Below are 20,302 nucleotides of genomic sequence, written 5' to 3' on the forward strand. Positions count from 1 at the left end.
CACCGCATCGGTGTCCCAGTGTGTGTGTGGTGGCGGCTGATCGGGGCCCTTGGCTCGCGCGAAGCTCGAACCCGCGGTGGGTGGTGGCCTGTGTCCACTTAGAAACCCACAACTGGCGCCCCACGTTGGGCACCAGTTGTGGGTTTCTACGTGGACACAGGCCACCAACCACCGCGGGTTCGAGCTTCGCGCGAGCCAAGGGCCCCGATCAGCCGTCACCACACACACACTGGGACACCGATGCGGTGCTCTCAACCTCCGCTGGGAGGAGAGCGATTCGCCGCAAAGAAATAGGCCTCCAAGTTCACAAAGGAGACGTTTATTCACGTCGTCCTCTAGCAGATACACAAACACTCAATAGTCACCCCGTCCCGGGGGTGCGCGAGGAGCAAGGCTCCGCTGCGCGCACGAAGCGACTAGAGCAATGCGCGCCGCTAACACGCCGCTGCAGGAGAATGTCCCCGCGGCAGTGCTGTGATCTCTCTCTCGTGTCGACCGTTGGGCCGGTTGCGAGAGAGAGTGGGCAATCAACACAAGGTACGCCTGTCGGAGGTCGCTGGACCCCGCTGGACAGGCTCGAGCCGCTGCAGGTCAGAGGACACGTGCGGGCGAGCTCGAGTAAGCACTGGTCCGAACAACAAAGGCCGGCACGGACAAACAGTAGCGTACGCACCTTACGCTGTCTCGGAGGGATCTCTCTCTCTGGGCCCCGCTCGGACGGTCGCGCCGTGCCCGGCCGCCCGTAGCGGGTCCCGAATTCCCGCCAAAAGGCGCCAATGGCAAAGGCCGTTGGGGAGCCGGGGCGGAGCTGTGGCCAAATGACAGTGATTAGTCACCCAGCCGCCTCTCCACCGCCTGAGGCGGGAGCAAGGGAAAGAGGAGAAACAACGCAGGAACCCGGCACAGCCGCGCAAAGGCAACGGCGGAAAGCCAGGATTCCCACAAGCTTTGGCAAGCCCCCTGACCGATGCTCTCCGCAGGACAGAGCCGACAAATGTAGGCTGGGACGAAAAAAAGGAAACGTCGTTCTTAAACTTGAAGGCAGCACTGATTAGCCGCCCGATATTGCGAGCTCCTGATTACGACCGAGAATTCACGGTCCAGTGTGATGCTAGTGATCGAGGGCTAGGTGCAGTTCTCTACCAGAGGGATGACAACGGCAACGAACATCCCGCGCTCTACCTAAGCCGAAAACTCAGCTCTCGAGAGATGGCGTACTGCGAGTCGGAAAAAGAGTGCGCTTCCATTGTTTTGGCAATCCATAAATTACAATGCTATCTAGGAGGCTCCAAATTCGTCGTAGAGACGGACAATTTGACCCCTTTCCTGGCTGCAAACTTCGACATCAAAGAACAGTCGCCTTCTGAGGTGGACCCTGATTCTACAGTAGTATCATTTTGAGATAAGGTACAAGAAGGGCAAATTAAATGGAAACGCGGACGCACTTAGCCGTTCTTTCTAAGCAGTCCGGGGTGCTCTTCATGTATCCAAAATTGCTACTTAAGTTTTTCTTTCGTGCGTTTGTATGGGTAATATGTATAGTAGCAGGTTTGGCTTTCTCAGCGTATGTGAGTCCTGAGAAGTTTTCAGTGCGGGTTATTTTTTTTTCGCAAAGAAATATAATAATGGGAAAGTAGCAATCCCTCTTTTGGAACTGGTTTGCTCGGAGGGAAGTTGAGTGCTTGCTTGGGTATGTGGTTTCAGTTTTAGAGACGACCCAAAAGAGTTTGGTTGACGTCAAAGAAAAAAACGATGCGAGCGGCAGAGGGATTCTGGCATACTCCTGAAAGCGATTATCCTAAGTCGCCTCTTCGTGCAGCAGCGGTGACTGTTACCCGCCGAGACTCGTCTGGCGAGGGAGGAAGCTGTCATGATTCAACTTGCGGTCGTTTGACACCACGATGACCACACCAAAATAAGAAAAAAAAAGAAAGGATGACTGGCTGGGAAGTTGCTTGTGGAGTTGTTCCCACACTCGGCTCGGTTCGAACGACCTTCCCTTTGGTACCCCCCGCAAGAAGCGACCGTCGATGGACAGACAACCGGGGGCGAAGGGATAAACCACGTCTGAGAGGAGCCGGAACGAATCAGAGGAAGCCAGCGCAGCTGCGGCCGCGGCGCCATCATGCCACACCTGTGTTCGTTAGACACGTGCTGCTCGCAGTAATGTTGCACCGCAGTGCGAAAGAGCCGCAGACTTGCATTTCCTCCTCGCCAAATTCCCACGTGTGGACTCTGCAACAGGTGCCTCCGTTTGCTGTGTTGTGTTGTGCCGATCTGTGCGTCGTGTTGAAATGCCACCTGGTGAAGGGGTGGAGCCTTAGGGTATTTAACCAGCGCCCTAAGTGAGAACGAACGCTCTGGGCCTTGTCGAAAAGGGTCATCCAGTCGCTAGAAGTTGTGAACTCTTGAATTTTTGACTCTTTGCTCTTTTGCATTTCAGTATGTACATAGTTTCTTGCCATTTAACCCACTTGTTTTAGTTTCCCGAATTCCGAAGCTTCCGACTTTCCTCAGCAGGACGACTCAACACGCTACCAAATGCAGCCCGGATTCGAGCTTTCCTGTGCGCCACAACAGTGCTCACAGACGTCTGGCCGAGTCTGATCATACGGTCGACAATGCCAACCGTGCGAGTGATTAAGCAGCAGTTGATATACATGTAGAGCGTAATCGCGCTAAACGGGCAGCCGAAACCCATGATCCGATGAAGAGCGGGAGCTTCGCAAGCAAAGGAAAGGCGCATAACTGGCCCCCTGGCTTTACACTACGTGGCGGTGAAGAGATATAGATGCCGGCTGCGTGCGTTAGCAGTGACAACGTTGTCGCAGACACGCGGCACTGCAGCAGTAGGCAGCAGCGTGACTTCACGCTGGTTATGCAACCATGACTTTCGCTTGCATAACCAGGGTTAGCTGATCTAAGCCGCAGCCATTTTTTGTTCGCCCCGAGGAAAGTCAGACAGTTCTCTAGCTTTCAAACCGAAGTCCAACCTTAGGGATGGCTGCACAGAAAAGCCAAGGTAACGCGACGAGACCTTGACGACTGCTGCCAGACCACGGTGCGTACCCTCAGTCGCAGTTATCGTGCGCTGTGCACGACGATGGTAGCGCACCACTGAACAGACCGACTATCACTCGCGTAAGGTGTTAGTATCTCGGCTCCAGAGACGGCAATGCGACGAAGTGTTCCACCAGTGAACTAGGTCTGGGAGCACCGATGTCTTCCTGAAAGAGCCGCTGTGCAGCTTGCGGCAGAGGGCGCAGTAGGTATAGTAATACCAAGGTTTGACCCGGTACAGGTCTTTCCATTTGAAGAAGCTGGTGTAGAGGTCGAAACTACGGGCAACCTTCTTAAGGTATAGCGCCAGATCCTTCGGGGTCTTGAAGCTCAGGGCGTCGATGAAGGAACCCGGTGGCGCTGCACGGCTGTAGTTGGCCCCGCCGAACACCACGGGGATGATGTCGAACTGGAGCAGCTTGAACAGCTTCTCTGTGACGTAATCCTTGCAGATGCAGTTCTCGAAGGACAAGTAGAAGTAGTAGCTTTTGGCAAGAGAACTGTAGCAGGCGGCTGGTCCTCCAAGCGCGCAGCGCTTGTCGCCGCATTTGCCGTATACGTCGACGTGGATGTGCTTGCGCAGCTCGTGCACAAAGTGCTCACGCTTTCCCAACGTGTTGCAGCTGCTGACAGCCCATGCGGCCATCTTAGACTTGCCTTTCCAGAGGCGCTGCAGAGTTTTCTTGGAGTAGTCATGACTGCGAGGTTTCTTGGCTATGAGCTCGCCGTAGAGGTCTAGGACGTCCGAATCAAGCCTGCGTTGTGCAGAAGGAACAAAAATAGAACAAACAGACAGAAGACATTAGTTTTAATTTCTGCCTTTAGTGGCACAATTAACTCACAGCTTCTATTTTAAGTTTTAAGTTATAACGACTGCGCAAAAGCAGAACGCGACGTTGGAGAGCTCAGTACAAAGAATATCGAATATGTCCGCTCAAGAAAAGCTGGACGGGTCAAACTCCCTCAGTTTTCTTGACAAAGTTTTGGTCTAAGAGTAAAAGGTACATAAATGATTAAGGTCGACAGCGTAAAGTTTTTTCATTTGATTGTATATGGGGAAATGTGCGCAGCTTGCCGTGAAAATTGACGAGGGCAAGAAGAGGAACTCAAAAAATACGAGCCCTCTTTTTTTTTTTGAAGAATATTGTGACTAAGAAGACGAAGCTGGCAGTGGCGCGGGACGGAGCGCGCAATAGTCTTAAGCCATCCGTCAACTCCTCTTATTCCACGGCTGGCCGTCACGTAACATTTGGCCTGAGGTGCGGAGTTCATCCCCATCCTGGTCCTGGAGCTCCGACGCATGCGTCAGCCGTGGTCGTCGGCCGTGAGTTCTTGTCCTGCGTTGCCCGGCTCTTCCCCAGCCTTCTAGACCCGAACCAATCTCGCCGTTGTTCCCCTGGCCCGTCCACCGCCCAGGCCACTCGACACGACAAACTGAACCTGACGCACGGACCCGACCCGCCGAACCCACCGACCCGAGACGCTGTCCACACGTGACGACACCTGCCCATGCCGTTCGGCGCGTGCTGGGGCCTCGGCTGTCGGCTCCTGGTGACATGCGGCTCGGAAGCTTCGCGGTCTAGGAATCGTCAAGCTCTCTCCTTCATCGTGGCGGCGAGCACCTGACCACTTTCTCCTTCCTGTCCCACCATCCTCTGAAGTCCAATTTCGCGCGTCTGTTTGTCACCTATCGGGACGATCGCTCGGTGGCCCCGGGTAGGGCGACGAAGAAGAAGCTGGCAGTGGCGTGGGACGGAGCGCTCGCGCTAGGCCAGCCAAGGCAGATGTAGAATGGTGGCGAAGGCTGGGCCCAAAAACGGTTTAGCGTGACTGCAGCACAGCTAGTTTGGGGGGAAAGACAGTCATGTAAAGAAATACGGAAGTACAGATAAAAATGCTATACAACAACAACAACAAAAGAATAAATATTTGCATGCCACGTCTAATAAAATAGACGTGGAAAAGAGGATTTTAGCAAAACATTACGCCGAATTTTGTAACTTCTGGCAGAGCTCTTGTTGCGCCACCTATTTATGAGTTTGCGGTGGATTCGCAGCGCGACTTTGCAGCAGGGCTTGTTTCGGTACCTGGCCAGTAGCGGAGCTTACGAAGCGATTGCTTATCGCCAGCTGTCTGCAACGGCGCGTCTGGGAAAGCGTGTAGATTAAGCTCGCCGGTGTCGATATGGCCCCTTCGAGAAGTTTTTGTCGTCCTTGCTGGTCGCTTCTCTGTCACCGTTTGGTTAGATTTGCACCCCACCGCACCGCTGCAGCAGTTTTATTGGGTCTATCGTTTCCTTTGGTGTACGGCCAGTGCGAAACCTTTTCCCGTCGTTGTGTCACGCTCGCACAGTGTTCGTTTGAAGCCTTTAGCTCTTCATCTGAAGGTGAGCTCGTGGCATGTGAAGAAATTTTGCTCTGTGGCACAATGCGACAGCTTGGACTGTACCGTCGGTGTCTTACTACACCGCTTCCCACTGTACCTGGCTGTACTTTCACAGGTGAGCTCTTGCCATTGTCGTCTGCTCTAGATGTGCTTTTGTGGGACTTTTCGAGTCTGTTTCGTAGCGGTAACCGTTTCATGCGTACTTGGCTTCATGTTATCGGGGATATTTAAGTAAACCACAGGGCACGCACTTGCAGTCCTAATTTGTGGGAAAAAGGCCCACCATTTGTTTTATTTATAGTTTCGTGCAGCCGACTGTCACCAACGTGAACTTGATACCGGGCTCTCAGGAGCAACCTCGTGCCTTCTGCTGACCGCAGGGCCTATTTAAAACCAACTGTGCTGCCTAACAGCTCTCAGCATGACATTAATGGGTTTTCCAAACCAAATTTGAGGATCCCCTTGCTACTGAAAGTATCGCAACTCAACCACGTGTATGTGCACCTCCTTGACGGTGCCTTAACTGAATTCGTTTACGTTTCGTTTCGTTTACTGTGGTTTAACGACCCAAAGCGACTCAGACTATGAGGGACGCCGTAGTGAAGGGCCCCGGAAATTTCGACCACCTGGGATTCTTTAACGTGCACTGACATCGCACAGTACACGGGCCTCTAGAATTTCGGCTCCATCGAAATTCGGCCGCCGCAGCCGGGATCGAACCCGCGTCTTTTGGGTCAGCAGCCGAGCGCCGTAACCACTGAGCCACCACGGCGGGGCCTAACTGAATTTGGTCATGAGTAGGTATTGTCGTTCTACATATACATGACCATCAATGTAGTTTTAAACTCATTTCGTTGCTTCGCTCTCGTCACTATTTGAGCTTAGAAAAGCCGTTAGCCGCGTGGTATCAAGCTTGTGTAACAGCGCTCTGAGGCGCGGCAGCTTGGTGCGAGCATTTACTGCCATAGTTAAAAAATAGTGTACTGTATTTAGGTGAAAGGAATCATATCGTGTTGATGTTTGGAGTATATGGTATTCATTTGGGTGCAGTTGTATAAAGTGCGCGCTGCATCATGTCAGGTGCAAAACGTGGATGCAGTTCTGCCGCAACCTCAGCCTGGAGAAGACGCTGCGTCACGATGGCTGCGTCACGATTGTGTGCCTTCTCGATGAAGCACTGGCTGTATTGGATGTCCTTGCAGTGCACTGTAAACAGCACTTCATGTATGTTTCAGTTTGATTACAATTGCTTCAAATTACTCCGGTTAGCGACAAGAAGCAGGTCTCGAGGTTGTCCGCCAGCCCTATGTATGGTGTAATGCTCTAGCGTTGAGCAAATTTGTTGATTGATGCTAAAACTTGTTCTTAATATTGCCATGCAGGTGTAAACATAGCTATTTTCTGTCAGTTGAAGAAATGAAATGTGAAGAGTAGTGTCAGTACTCTATGCCCCATGTGTATCTTGGCGCGCCTATTTGATGGCATTTTTACCTCTATTGAAGTATGTTTTCTGTACAGTCGTGAGCAAAAAATATTGGCACATATCACTGGCGATCAGAATTGGGATATCTCACCATGCGGCGCTGCGATTCGCAGGCCTGCCTATCGGACCGTTTCCATGTTTGCAGCCTAGGGTGGGACGGCAGGAAGTAGGCTTTATCAAGCGTGCACCGCCCGGTCGTTGAAGTGCCGACCCTACGTGACTGCGCATGCGGCATTTATTTTGACTCGGTTATCATAAGCAAAGATGGCTTCTTTTTATCACTTTTTTTTATGTCCGTGATGGTCTATCAAAAGCAACTCGCGGGAACAATAGATGATAGCGCTGCTTTTAGCCAGTAATTTTGCTGCTCCGTGGCAGTCCGCTGAACCCCCCTAATACTGTAGAATGGGAACGGCCCGGCACTCTCGTTATCAGCCTTTTCGCCACCCGCAGCGCCACGCGTTGTCATTCCGGCGCTCTGGTGTTCCTTCATGTGTGCTAATGTTTTTTACCTGCGACTGTACATTTAAATCTTCCAACTGGCAACATTTGTAGCACTTCAGGGCTTTTTCCTGTCTGCACTGGGACCATTGGCATGATTAGACAGCTTAAACAGTGCTACTGTTTGTGCTACCTGTGACATGCGTTTTTGTTGGTGTGCTTTATCACTGTATTTTTTCGGTTGATGTAATAAATCATCAATATGATAATGATACTTGCCGTACACTCTGTTGTGAACTGTGGACATGAGCCAGTGCTTTGGGGATCATGGCTTGCTACACTCAGAGACCAACTAATTGTAAAGCTGCTTGCACCAGTATTTGCGCTGCGAATTATGCATGCCTAGCCTGTGTCTGGAAGGGTTGCTGCCTTTCTACGCTGCCTTCTTTGCCAGCAACTCTCATTGGGTTTCCAATTGCTCATAAATAAGGGCATGACTAGCAGGAACTTGAGAGCATTTGACTGGCAAAGGTTGGCGTGCACTGATAGGCAACAACCTCCAAGGGAAGCGGTCTAGAAAATGCGGATTCTACAAGACTGATTTATAATTCCCGCGAAAAGCGTACGTATGCGTGACGTCATTCAAGGTCACTCATACGTAGGTTGCCCCCCAAATTCCAGGGGCGCTAGGGTGCCCATGAGCCGCCATTCTTTGGACCAATGGGCGTCTATGGAGCCTTCGCTACCATGGTATATCACCTAATAGCCGTCGGTCAACTCGTCTCATTCCTCGGCTGGCCGTCACGTAACAATAATATGGTATTCGTTCACGGAATATACATCTAAAGTGACGCCTTTGCATCTGTGCACCGAGTCACTTTCGAAGGTATGAATTATGACTCGTACGCATTTGAACCCTATAGGATTATGATCTGGATTTGGTGTGTGTATTTTTTTTTTTTGCTTGAGCGTGGTTGCCAGGCCCGTATTCGGTTTACTGGCGCGCGCCTTTCGTTTGTTGCAGCCAAATTTGAATTTGTTTAAGCGGACATAACTATTTTGCACGCTTTGACCAATTCGTCAGCACCTTGTGTGGCGACGTCGTTTCCGCCCTGGAGGAACATTGCGCCGGCTTTATCGCGATCCTGCTGCCGTGAGCCAGGCGAAAAGGCAGGGTTGCAGTGTTGTATGCAAACGGCGCTTAATCGGCAGATCATCGCAGTTTTCATGCTCTTCGCCATCGTCATCATCAGCCCGATTATGCCCACTGCAAAGGAAAGGCCTCTCCAAAATCTCCCCAATTAACCCCCTCTTTTGCCAGCTGCGGCCATCGTACCCCCGCAAACTTCTTAATCCACCTCACTTTCTGCCGCCCTCTGCTACACTTGCCTTCTCTTGGAATCCACTCCGTTACTCTTAAGGTCTAGCGGACATCTTGCCTTCACATTACATGTTCTGCCCAAGCTCATTTCTTCCCCTTGATTTCGACTAGAATATCATTAACCCGCGTTTGTTCCCTCACCCACTCTGCCCTCTTCGAGTCTCTTAATGTTACACCTATCATTTTTAAGTTCCATAGCTCGCTGCTTGTTCCTCACTTTAAGCTGTACCGGCAAAAGACAGCCGGCGGAGTGCGAGCATGCGCTGTGACGGCCGCTTTTAGTTGTTCATATTCTTTTAGCCTGACCACTTTATAAAACGCATTTTCGTACGCATTTTTGAAAATGTTTGAATCTCACATGCCACTCCATCCTTCGCTGTTATTATGTGGTGACGAGCATTTGACGACGTCATACATTATTGAAATAGAATCAGATTTTTAGTAATCATATCAATCGTTAATTTTTCTTGGTCAGCATTACCATGTTGAAAAGGTTTGCTTTATGGGGTTTAACGTCCCAAAGGCTGTGAAGTAGTGAAGGGCTCCGGAAATTTCATCTGCATGGGGTTCTTTAACGTGCACTGACATCGCATAGTACACGGACGTCTAGAATATCGCCTTCATTGATATTCGGCCCCCGCGGCCGGGATCGGACCGGCGTGTTTCGGGTCAACAGCCGAGCGCCGAAACCACTGAGCCTCCGCGGCGGCCTTGTTGAAAAGGATACCTTGGCACCGGCCTCTTGATCGTGGCAAATCCTAGCTATCTTCTATAAAAGTTTCACATTTTTTAATCCAATTCACAATAACGCATTTATGTAATATTTAAATTTGGTTTATTGATTCCGACTATTTCCGCTCGATATTTATTCTCAGTTTTGATACGCAGCATACCACGCTTCCACCTCATTTCACCTAGTATCATACGAGGTTAAGTAAACTTTGTATTGGCGCTCTTTGGCCTTAGTCGCCCGTGCGCCACTAAATAATAATTATAGTAACTCGGCTAGAGGAACGTTCGGCAAAAGTGCGTGCGCTAATGTAAGTAGGGAACATCTTGCAACTTCTTCGTGTGGTGCCGAGTGCGCCCCAACGAAAGCGCAACCTTATTACGCATTCCTTATTAAGCAATCAGCAGCATGGTTTTCGTAAAGGCCTTTCTTGTGTAACACAGTTGACTGAACTAATTCATGATCTGACAAGTGCACTTGATGAAGGGTTGTCTGTTGATTGCGTCTTCTTGGATTTCAAGAAGGCATTTGATGTTGTTCCTTATTCTTTTTTGCTTGAAAAATTGTCTTGGTATAACATTGATGAGGGAATGATTGACTGGATACAAGATTACTTGCACTTAAGGAAACAAAGAGTAGTCATTAAGGGAAAATTATCAAGCGAATGCATTGTATCTTCTGGTGTACCTCAAGGATCAGTGCTCGGACCTTTGTTATTTTTGATCTTTATGAATGACATTTGCTCTAATATTTCTTCTCATATTCGTCTGTTTGCAGATGACTGCGCATTGTATAGGGTCGTTGATAGTCCGAATGACTGTGTGGAGTTACAGAATGATTTGAACAGGGTGTCTTATTGGTGTAAGAATGGGGTATGTTTATTAACTTACAAAAATCTGTGTATATGCGAGTCACAAAAAAGAAAAAGCCCCATGAATTCTCTTATACAATAAATGGGACACAACTTTCCTCAGTATCAGAATACAAATATCTCGTCATATTCATAACCTAGCTCCAACCTAAGCTGGAGACGACATGTCGACTATGTAACAGGAAAGGCGTGTCGCGTTCTTGGTTTTTTAAGGCGTAACACCAAGCAATTCCCCTTAGAAACAAAAGAGTTACTTTTCATGACAAACGTTCGCTCGGTTCTCGAATATGCCTGCGCAGTATGGGACCCTTGGCATAAAACAGATATTGATAAACTTGAGAGGGTACAAAACTTGGGTATCCGATATGTCTTTAACAACTATACCAGGAGCTTTAGCGTTTCACGTGCAAAAAACTCGCTGGGATGGAAGACGCTTGAAAAACAGATATTGTTTGTGGTTAAATTTTTTTCATAGTATTTACTATTCCAATACTGGCATAAACCCTGACCTGTACATCCGTTCACCAAACTATATTTCGCTACGCCGTGACCGTCGATTAAAAGTTAAGGAAATTAACTTTAAATCAGAGAGGTACAAATATGCTTTTTTCCCTAGGTCTATAAGAGATTGGAACCGGCTCTCTGAAGAGGTGGTATTAATTACGTCAGGTGATTTATTCTCTTCATCTCTGTGAATGCTGTTTTTAGGCTGTATTAATGTTGCATCACGGTTGCACTGTATGTGCTGCACTTTGTTACTTTTTTTTTCGTTTCTATGGTGTGTTATTCCCCCCCCCCCCCCCACTGTAATGCCACTTGTGGCGCTGTGGGTATTACAATAAACAACAAACAACACCCTCTCACGTCGGCCAATTTTATTTTCAAAATCTTCCTATTGCTCATACCTTTACATGCTACCCTATCCTTACGAGAGTTATGGTCAATTTGCTACTGAGCCTCGTATATGGCAGTGGTACGTCTAGGTACTGACTAGCGATGAAAAGCTATCGATAAATTTACGGTCGATTGTATTGACAGTTTTTGAAACTATCGATAGTAAAAGAAGACTACCGATAGTACTAGGATAGTTCTCTAATGTTTGCTGTCGATAGTACTATCAATAGTGTTGTAATTGTCTGCTAAGGATTTTATATAAAATTTTGCTATAACAGACTATAAATGTAACACCCAGTTAATGCAGTTTCCCAACAATTATTTAGAGAATGAAATCATTAGTGTCCGCTTCCAAAATCCCAAATATGGCTATCACTTTATTATTACTGAAAACTATAACGTGTTATACAATACTGACGAAGTTAGTTATTAATGTCTAAATTTTGTAATTTCAAACTGCAATAAAAATTCGTTGCAGCGGATTTGCATACACCCGTAACGGTTTGCTTTGCTCTGTAGTAGAGCAGTTTGACGTGTTACTTGTGTGTCGGCCAAGCATTCTGCATGTCAGCATGTCCCGCTTCTTCCCCTCCTGTCAGCTCCTCCTGTCCGAAACTCTCTGCTCAGTGGCTGAGAACACGTGTTGGACTGGTACCAACTTGGCTTGAACGCACAAATACCTCACAGCCCCTTCAAAAGGTAGTGTTGTCGAGCTTTGGCCGGACCTCCAGAATTCTAAATGGTTGCCATTCCGTGCCTGTGGTCGCAACTCACGGACTGGCGAACCATTAGCTCTGCGTTAGAGGACGCAGTTGAGGGCTCCTCATGCCATCGCTCTAGGAGACACAAATTTCGGCTTGCTGCCGTAGCTTCTTCAGAAATTTCCTGCTGTCCAGAAGGTCCTACTGCAGGACAAACCTGACCTTCCGGCAATCGTCGGCTTAATTCATCAACGAAATAGGCAATGGCGCAGTCCGCGCTTGTTCCAGCCAAAAATGCTCGGCCCTGTAGTCGGGTGTTCATCGGTGTTGCAGGTGTTGTTAACTGTCTTTCTTCGTAACTGGCCATTCTTTTACGTAAAAAGCCTAGGATTCAGTAGCATGCGACGCCGCCAGCCGCGTCAAGCAAGAATATTAACCCGGGTCACAAATTCTTTACATTTCCGGAAGCCCTAGAAACTTAACACTGGAAGAAATGTAAGGTGGAGCATTGCAGGTCTTATTAGCTCTGCTTACGGGTTTCGTAGTGTTCACAATCGTTGTGCTGATGTAGTCTAAATCGTCTGCGTCCTGACGCTCAGCGTTCAGTACAAGCTTGCACAGAACATCTGCCAGCTTTTACTCTTTTGTAAGCAGCTGCTCAACTCCAGAAAGCCGGAAAGTGGGGAAACAAAGTCTGCAGTAATATTTACATCCGATTTCGGCCTAGAAGCAGGCGCACCCATTGGTGCATCTCAGCCGCCTGCAGCGCTGAGCGACTTGACAGCGAGAACTTGGGGAGGGGGGGGGGGGGGGTATCGTCGTGAACACCCCTTGTATATCGCATGCTCAGGACCTGCGGGTGATATACTATCGGTAGTACTATCATCAGTTTTTTTTCTTACCACTGAATGTTCGATTCGATAGTGCCCCACCTATCGATTGTACTGCAGGAGGATTAGCATCACTAGTACTGACCAACATTTTTGGCTCTGTCATGATATTGATGTGCCTGGATAAAGTGGTTTGATTTATCGGGGCTCAACGTCTCAAAGTGACTCAGGGTATGAGGGACGCCGTAGCGGAGGGTTCTGGACAATTTAAACCATCTGTGGTTCTTTAACGTGCACTGACATCGCACATTACACGGGCATCTAGAGTTTCGCCTCCACCGAAATTCAACCACCGCGGCCGGGATACAGGGGTACAGTGAACATTCATTTAGGCATAACTTATGATGACGGGGACTACACACTATAGAGAGCTGAAATGTTTGTGTAGCGCGACTACCATGGAAGTGAATGAAACGACGCTCATATATGGGCATGGTTATCGCAGATTTGTACAGGCTGTCTGTTGTGTGGCAAAGATTGCTACCTCTCTTCCAACCAAAATGTGGCGCAGTGGTTTCATGAGAGGAGAAAACTGGTTTTCGAGGAAAAGAAATGGCGCAGTATTTGTCTGACATCTCGGTAGACACCCGAACCGCGCCGTAAAGGAAGGGAGTGAAGTGGAATAAGCTTTATTGAAGGAAAATGGGTAGGTGGTTTGGGGACCGCTGTCTGTGGACCAGATGCCCTTTAGACTTCTGGCACGGCCTGCCCACTCGATGACCTTGACTTGCGTGACTTGGTCCTTGGTGGTCCTTGGGTGGTGGAAACATTTATTGCCAATATTACAAAGATTGGAAGGCGGATCCCCCTATATGGAACTTGGAAGCCCTCCCCGTGTAGGGGGGGCCACCTTACAAAGTAAAGGATAGCCCTTGGAGGGCGATCCTAGAGAGAGCGCTAGTAATGACCTTGTGCTGGTCCTGATCGGATCTACTTGTGAGTAGGCGCTCCCAGTAATCTAGGCCACCTCTGGTGTCGCAGAATGTGGGAATGAGGGGCAGGTGAGTAGTATGTGTAGAAAGTCTCCAGGTTTGCCGCAGAGCTTGCAGGTGGAGGGAAATTGATCCGGAAAGCTGGCGTGGAAGAGAATAGGGTATAGAGTTGTGCGCGTTTGTGGCCTGCTCCAGTGAGCGGCTTATGTGATTGTGATAGTCGGGGAAGGGGGAGCGTACGTTCTCCTATTTTCGAGGTAGTATGTAGGGATGCCACGAGCATCCAATGGATGGCAGTTCCTTCCCAGCTCGGAAAGTGAGGCCACCTCGGGCCAAGGAGTGAGCCTCCTCGTTACCTGGAAGGCCCGCATGTGCGGGTACCTAAATAAGGGTGACGAATTGTCGGGGTTGCCAAGAACGCAGAAAGGCGGCGGGTGTGTTTGGGGACACTGCCGCAAAATTAAGGACAGCCGTTTTAGAGACCGAAATATTTTGGTGGCGGGCGTCGAGGTTATGGCCAGCGCAACGGCTGCCTCCACTGCCTCGGTTGTAGAGACGGTGAGAATTGAGGCAGCAGTGAGAAGTTTTGCGTGATTGTTTGTGACGGCTAGAACTTAGCGAAGGCCGATTGAACAGGTAGCCGCGTCGACATAGCCTGCACTGGGGTCATCTCCAAACTGTCTGTGTAAGGCTTGCGTCCTGGCTGTTCTGTGGTTTCCGTCCCTTTCTGGGTGCATGTTTGTAGGTAGAGGGGGTACTAGAATTTTGGATCGCAGCGCAGGAGGGAGGGAGTAAAGTGGTGACAGTTATCTGAGCTCCCAGTTGTGCGATCTTTTGGCGAAGTAAGGTGTTCTCAGCGCTGAGGTTGTCTTGCGATGGCCCGGATGCCAAGGACGGAACCGTAACGTGGTGGCAGGATGGTATCGGAGTGCGCGTGTTGGATTGAGCAGCATTCTAGGCCCAGGTTTGTGCCCGGAAGTAATTAAGGGCCTTGCGCCGGGGAAACTGTGGGCCAGTCCAAGTCTCCAACCGACCGATTCCCCCTACACAGGACTCGGAGGTCCTTAGCAGGTCCCAGGCTTCCTGTGGCTGTGAGGGATCTGGCAGGATGTCCTCGGGAGGTCTGTGGTGCCTACAGGCCCATATATAGCTTAAGTTGTTCTCCCCGCAAAGAGGATTTATTCCTTCAATAAATTTAACAAAACGGTCTGGATTAGGGTAAGTGCCTGTATTTGTGTCCAGGCTGCCTGTTGGTGCGTTTTCAGTAATTTATGTTGCGGTGAGAGCGCTCTTCTGGTTAGTTTGCTTCTTGTTGTGGTCTCATTGTAGGTGGTGAGTAGCTCTTCTTGGGTATCCTAGATTTGAGGGGTGTCACCTGCTCGGCCGGTGTAGTACTCCAGCATCCCGGTGTGCTGCCTCATTCCCAGGGTTCCCCTCATTAGCCGGAGCACAAATTATTTCTATCGGTTCGAGGATTCTTCTTTCGTGTGCCATCAAGAGGTAGGCCGACACTCTACAGATCCTGCCTCTAGGGAAATTCTTTATACCGAGTTTGGCGTAGCTGACCACGGTAGTGGCGTTAGTCATCTCAATTACAGCCGCTATGACAGTTTCTTCTGCCGCTAGGGGAGGAAGGCGGGAGTGAAAGAACAAAGAGAGAAAGACGTGCCGTAGTGGAGGGCTTGCCGTAGTGCCGTAGTGAAGGTGCACTAAAATCACAGCACAAAGGTGGCTTTGCGTTTCGCCTACTTCGAAGCGCGGCCACCGCGGCAGGGCTCTAGCCCGGGAATTGCGGCTCAGTAGCCGAGTGCGCTAACCACTGAGACACCGCGGCGGAACTCTTGAGAGGAGACTTTTACGTTTCATTGCGAAAGCAATACTACTTTCACTTTCAGCTCCTCGCGTGGCGAGGCCACAGTAGCTACCATTGACCTTTAGCTTGACCTCTGCTATGACGTCATACCATCTTCCGCAAAAGCCAGGGGCCCAACTTTGGATTGGATTGGATTGGATTCTATAACCTATGCATAACACAAGTCTAACCACAAGCTCCACCACCAGCTACACTACCAGCTGAACCATGGCGCAGCTACGGATATTGCTTTCGCAATTACCGGGCTTAACCAAGCTAAGCCACTGCCATTTTTTCTTGCTCTATTTCCTTGCACGTTTCAGTCTTTCTTTTGACCGCACTTGTTTGCGCCTAAAAACCAGTTATCGCTTGTGGTAGCGCTCTTGAGAGAGATTCTTACTGAACCGTAACATTACCAGCGCTCTGCAAGACGACAACCGGAGTGTTTACAAGCCTGAGTGCCAGGGCGGCAGAGAATTGGCAAAAAAGGCCGCCATAATCGCCGCGAAATTCTAGGAGAATAGTGGAAATTACCGAAGTGAAACTGACAGCCAGCTTTCTTTTGAACGAAGCCTGTTTACAAAAGAGTACAGATTGTATAGGTTTGTTTACCGTGAAACGTTACTCTGGCTTTGAAGACAGGTTGAGGTTGTTGCATGCTACTGGATGGATTAGCCTTGCGGATTCTGCTGGGAACTGCTCCAACTCAGCGACACTTAAATTTTACATCATCTCCGCAGACAGGCAGATGCCTGAGACCTGACTGATCTACATAGCTCTAAACATAATCACTTATAACATTCGATAGTCAACTCCTTCTGTCACCGTCTGGAGTCTAAATACGGGTCCTGCAGGGACTTTAAAAGAAGGCGTGAAGGCTCTCTCTACATTACTGGTTTCCGCGCGGCTAGACAATGTCCTGAAGAGAACTGTGAGGGGCTCCTGTATTCTTGAGGGACGCAAACACACCGAAGGGAGCTCACCGGTAAGTAAAGGTCCAGTTCATGGTTCTCTTGAGGCCCTTGAACTTGTGGACTGGAGTATGCCAAGGAGGCTCGAGGGACCAGAAGACCCATTTCTGGTACGGGGCCCGCTGTTTCGGCATGAGGCTCGGCTCCAGGTCATGGCCGTAGAAGACCACAGCGTCACTGATGTTCAACGACTGGCGGTCTTTCGTGATATAACAGCGGTCGAGGCAACCTTTGGTCTCGAGGTTAGGATCTGCCTTGTATAAGTCCGAAAACCAGCGACCATAAATTTTGGTCCAGAAGAGGATCCTTGGCAGATCAGGCTGTCCACCACGCTTTCTGCGGTGGAATGGGGTCCAGGCTCTGCGGACCGTTGGGTTACCTGCGGAAAGTGGCTGACGCGCTGTGTGTACAGAGAAGCGATTGAAAATTGACAGACCATCAATGCAATCGATGCGGCAAGGTAAGTGTTAGCATTGCCATTCCGATTTTGTGACCGATATCTGTTGAAATTAATTTACTCACGGCGGTTGTGACCGGCCTGCGGGAGACGTCTAAGGGGGGTGACGTCGTTGCGTCCAATGCACGAAAATGTTGTATCAAATGCGCATCGGCAAAAGCTAGCTATGTGCACAGCATGTGCCACCGGTGCGGTGTCAAACATACGCCAAGAGATTACGCAATCCTCCTCACCCGCGAGCTCGCCTGCCTTCCCAGCCGGTCCTGATTTGTCGCGCAATTTCCTCCTCCTGGCTGTGCTCTTGCCACTGCACCCTCTTCTTCAGATCCGCCCTCATATCTTGGCTCCTGTTAAGAACTCACTGATTAAGACGATTGAACGCACACGTGGAAATACACAAAAGGCTAGCGCTGCAAGAAAAACTAATTCACAGCGCTAGAATACATGTTCAGAAAGTCGCGATTATCGCTTGCACACAGCCGAGCACCGCACAAACACTGGTTCTCCTAGTCACTCTCCCCCGTCCACAGTGCTGCTTTCCTTGTTTCTCACGGCGGCTTTGAAAGCCGCGCACTTCAAAACATTGAAAACACACAAATATACATAAAAGAAACACAAGAACGCGCAGAATTATGCACATGTGCAAGGGCCTTTAACAAGAAAAGTCCGTGGGTTCTCGGGTCCACTCTTCGGCTGTCGATCGAGATCGGACATCTGGCCGCCGGACCGAAAAAGCACACCGCCCAACTTACGAACTAAGGGCGCATTCGCCACTGCGATTCCAAGACGGAGGTAAGCGTTACTCGCACAAACAAACATATCTGCAGGAAACGGACGCTCGCTAACAAGCGACCACAATTACGGAAATGAAAATATAAATGTAAAGGGCTCCCGCTTACACTACTCTCCACTGCGGGTCGTGGCTTCACATGGCAACGACGGTGTCTTTTTGCAATGATGGCAATACTAGTGCTAATGCCTTAAAAATTTTCAATTGTCCGTAATTGAGGTTTCTTTAACTACAACTTCACTTGAATGCATAGATGCCTACATTAGGCTACCAGTTTTTTTTTTTTGTTCCGTCTGAAATTGCTTGTTTTTTTCGTGTGTGCATACACTGTGGCCGGTCTCTTGACAAATTGGTTTTGCAATTTCTTTGATGTGCTTTCTGCACGACAGCAAGGAAAAATTCCGGAGTACCTAGCGCCGTACGCACCTGTGGTGGGCCTCTTGAGTGTGGTGCTGTTGTCAGAGTCATTTTGAGCCCTTCGCTCACCGGCGTAGAAGGATGGCACCACTGGCAGCGGCTCAGTGTACTTCCTGGCGTCGTACAATAAGAACATGACAAAGGCGATCAGTGCAAGCGCGATACATCCGACAGCCAAAGAGTGCGGCCCCGGCATTGATCTTCTAATTCCTCCGTCGCATACGGTGAAGAGTGCTGCTGCTGCAAGAAAAAAAAATCTCATCAGGCTGGTTGGGCCGGAGAATGGCCGTTCTTCACTGTCCAGAGATCAAGGCAAGCACAGAACACCTTTTCTGCTCACATAACACTGTAATTACATCGCCTTATTTCCTGTACCCTCCCCTCTCTTCCTGGAGTACACATAAGGTTCCATAGCGCAAAAAAACAGGGACACGATAGAACACAAGCGCGATGGAACCTAGTGTGAATAACCCACTAGCCAGAACAATCCCCCTTCCTGTAGTACACGACTTCATCCGGGCTCGGCAGATTACCAACGGGCCTAGGCGGAGTAAGCGCTGGCCTAAATGTTTCTTTAAGAGCGTTAGCTCTTATTCATCACGTTTCTCGATTTCTTGGGCATGCTACCACCTCTCTTCGGCGCGAAATTTTTTTTAAGTCCTAGGAATTCAAGATGGCGGCCCCCATCGTAAATCGATACAGCAACCCAATTGGTGTTTGATTGGTGACGTCCTTAGTGTATCGAATTGTTTATTGGTGACGCCATTGATTTTGTGACGTCATAATTAACTAGTCCCATGACTGTGATTAATCGCTTTTAACTCAGTAATTAATGAGGCATCATAAAAGGAATTATATATTTCGGATCCATAATATGAATAGAACAGTAGACACCAAAATTAACTAAGCTAACATTTAGTTATGCTTATGCTTATATATAATTGCTTACAATTAACTAACCGATAACGTCATGATCTAAGTGATGGATATTCGTAACGGGCTCGACGAGCACGACATATTAGACAGATTAATATTTAATTGTGGTTAGGCCTAACATGGCGGCCATGTCGTCAGCACTCGGCAGCTCACAATTTCATACCTAATGGCGACAGGGCACTACCGCCTTGAGGTAAAGAAAAATGGCCCTGCAAAGAGTATAAAAATTTTTCGGTCCAAATTGACCAAATATTAGGCAGTCGCTTAGCTCTGGTTAAGCCTGGATATACAAGCGAAAAGCTGCAGTTATGCTTGGTTTGACGTCATGGCGGTCGCAGTTCGCGCACAATGCACTGGGAGCACCACACTGACGGTGGAGGCGTTCGGCCGTCCACACACTGCCTGTGCGGAGGCGGAGGAGGAGACGGCAATCGGCGTGGTTCAAATTAAGCGGGCACTTTGGCTCTCTAAAGTGCTGCAAGGCGAAAGCGTTTCCTGGCGCACTGTTTTTTTTCTTTTTATTTTTTTATTTATGCTTTTTTATTGTTTTCTGATCTTTCTTTACTTATTTCTTTATTTTTACTTTTATTTATTTTTATTTCTTCACTCCTTTCATTTTATTTATGAAACCCATGCATTCACTAGATGCGCCTTGATTCATGCTGAAACCTTCAGCCTTCGCGGCGGAGCGGTAGCGTCTCCGCTTCAAATGCCGAAGGCCCTGGTTCGATTCCCAGCCTCGACGCAGTTTGTTTTAAGTAGTGACGAGTCGGCGGCGACGGCTGCGGCCACCTGCGAAGCGTGTGACTCACTCGGTTTCGCACATGCGCAGTACTGGCAAAATCTGTGCACCGGATCACACGAAGCTCGTCTCCGACCCTCGTAGTACTCGTAGTGAAGCTTTTTTTCGCTTCAAAATATCCGACCTCAAGGGGTTAGGCGCCGTTCGCCGTAAGGTATGGAAAAGTAGCCTAATCACGTGGCAATACATCACATGGAGGATAGATGGCGTTACCGAACAGCTCACGCTCGTTACTTCAACGTCTTCCAGACGGTGGCGGCATTTTTTTCTTTCTCTTCCCTTTTTCAGTGTGTACCAGCTGTGGACATG

General features: G+C 49.1%; 1 protein-coding gene across 1 annotated transcript; it reads right to left on the bottom strand.

The window, feature by feature from the left end:
* Positions 1 to 1,333: 1,333 nt before the first annotated feature.
* Positions 1,334 to 18,451, bottom strand: LOC149343477 (lewis-type alpha-(1,3)-fucosyltransferase-like). The gene is made up of 3 exons (XM_089546982.1): positions 18,265 to 18,451; positions 16,604 to 16,970; positions 1,334 to 3,815 (listed from the first exon to the last, which is right to left on the bottom strand). Exons 1-3 carry the CDS (start codon positions 18,449 to 18,451, stop codon positions 3,134 to 3,136), a joined length of 1,236 nt encoding a protein of 411 aa, XP_089403108.1. The 3' UTR covers positions 1,334 to 3,133.
* Between the last annotated feature and the right edge of the window lie 1,851 nt (positions 18,452 to 20,302).

Source organism: Amblyomma mixtum, chromosome 5 (genome assembly GCF_055824585.1).
Source record: "Amblyomma mixtum isolate Tamu chromosome 5, ASM5582458v1, whole genome shotgun sequence".
NCBI classification, from domain to species: Eukaryota; Metazoa; Arthropoda; class Arachnida; order Ixodida; family Ixodidae; genus Amblyomma; species Amblyomma mixtum.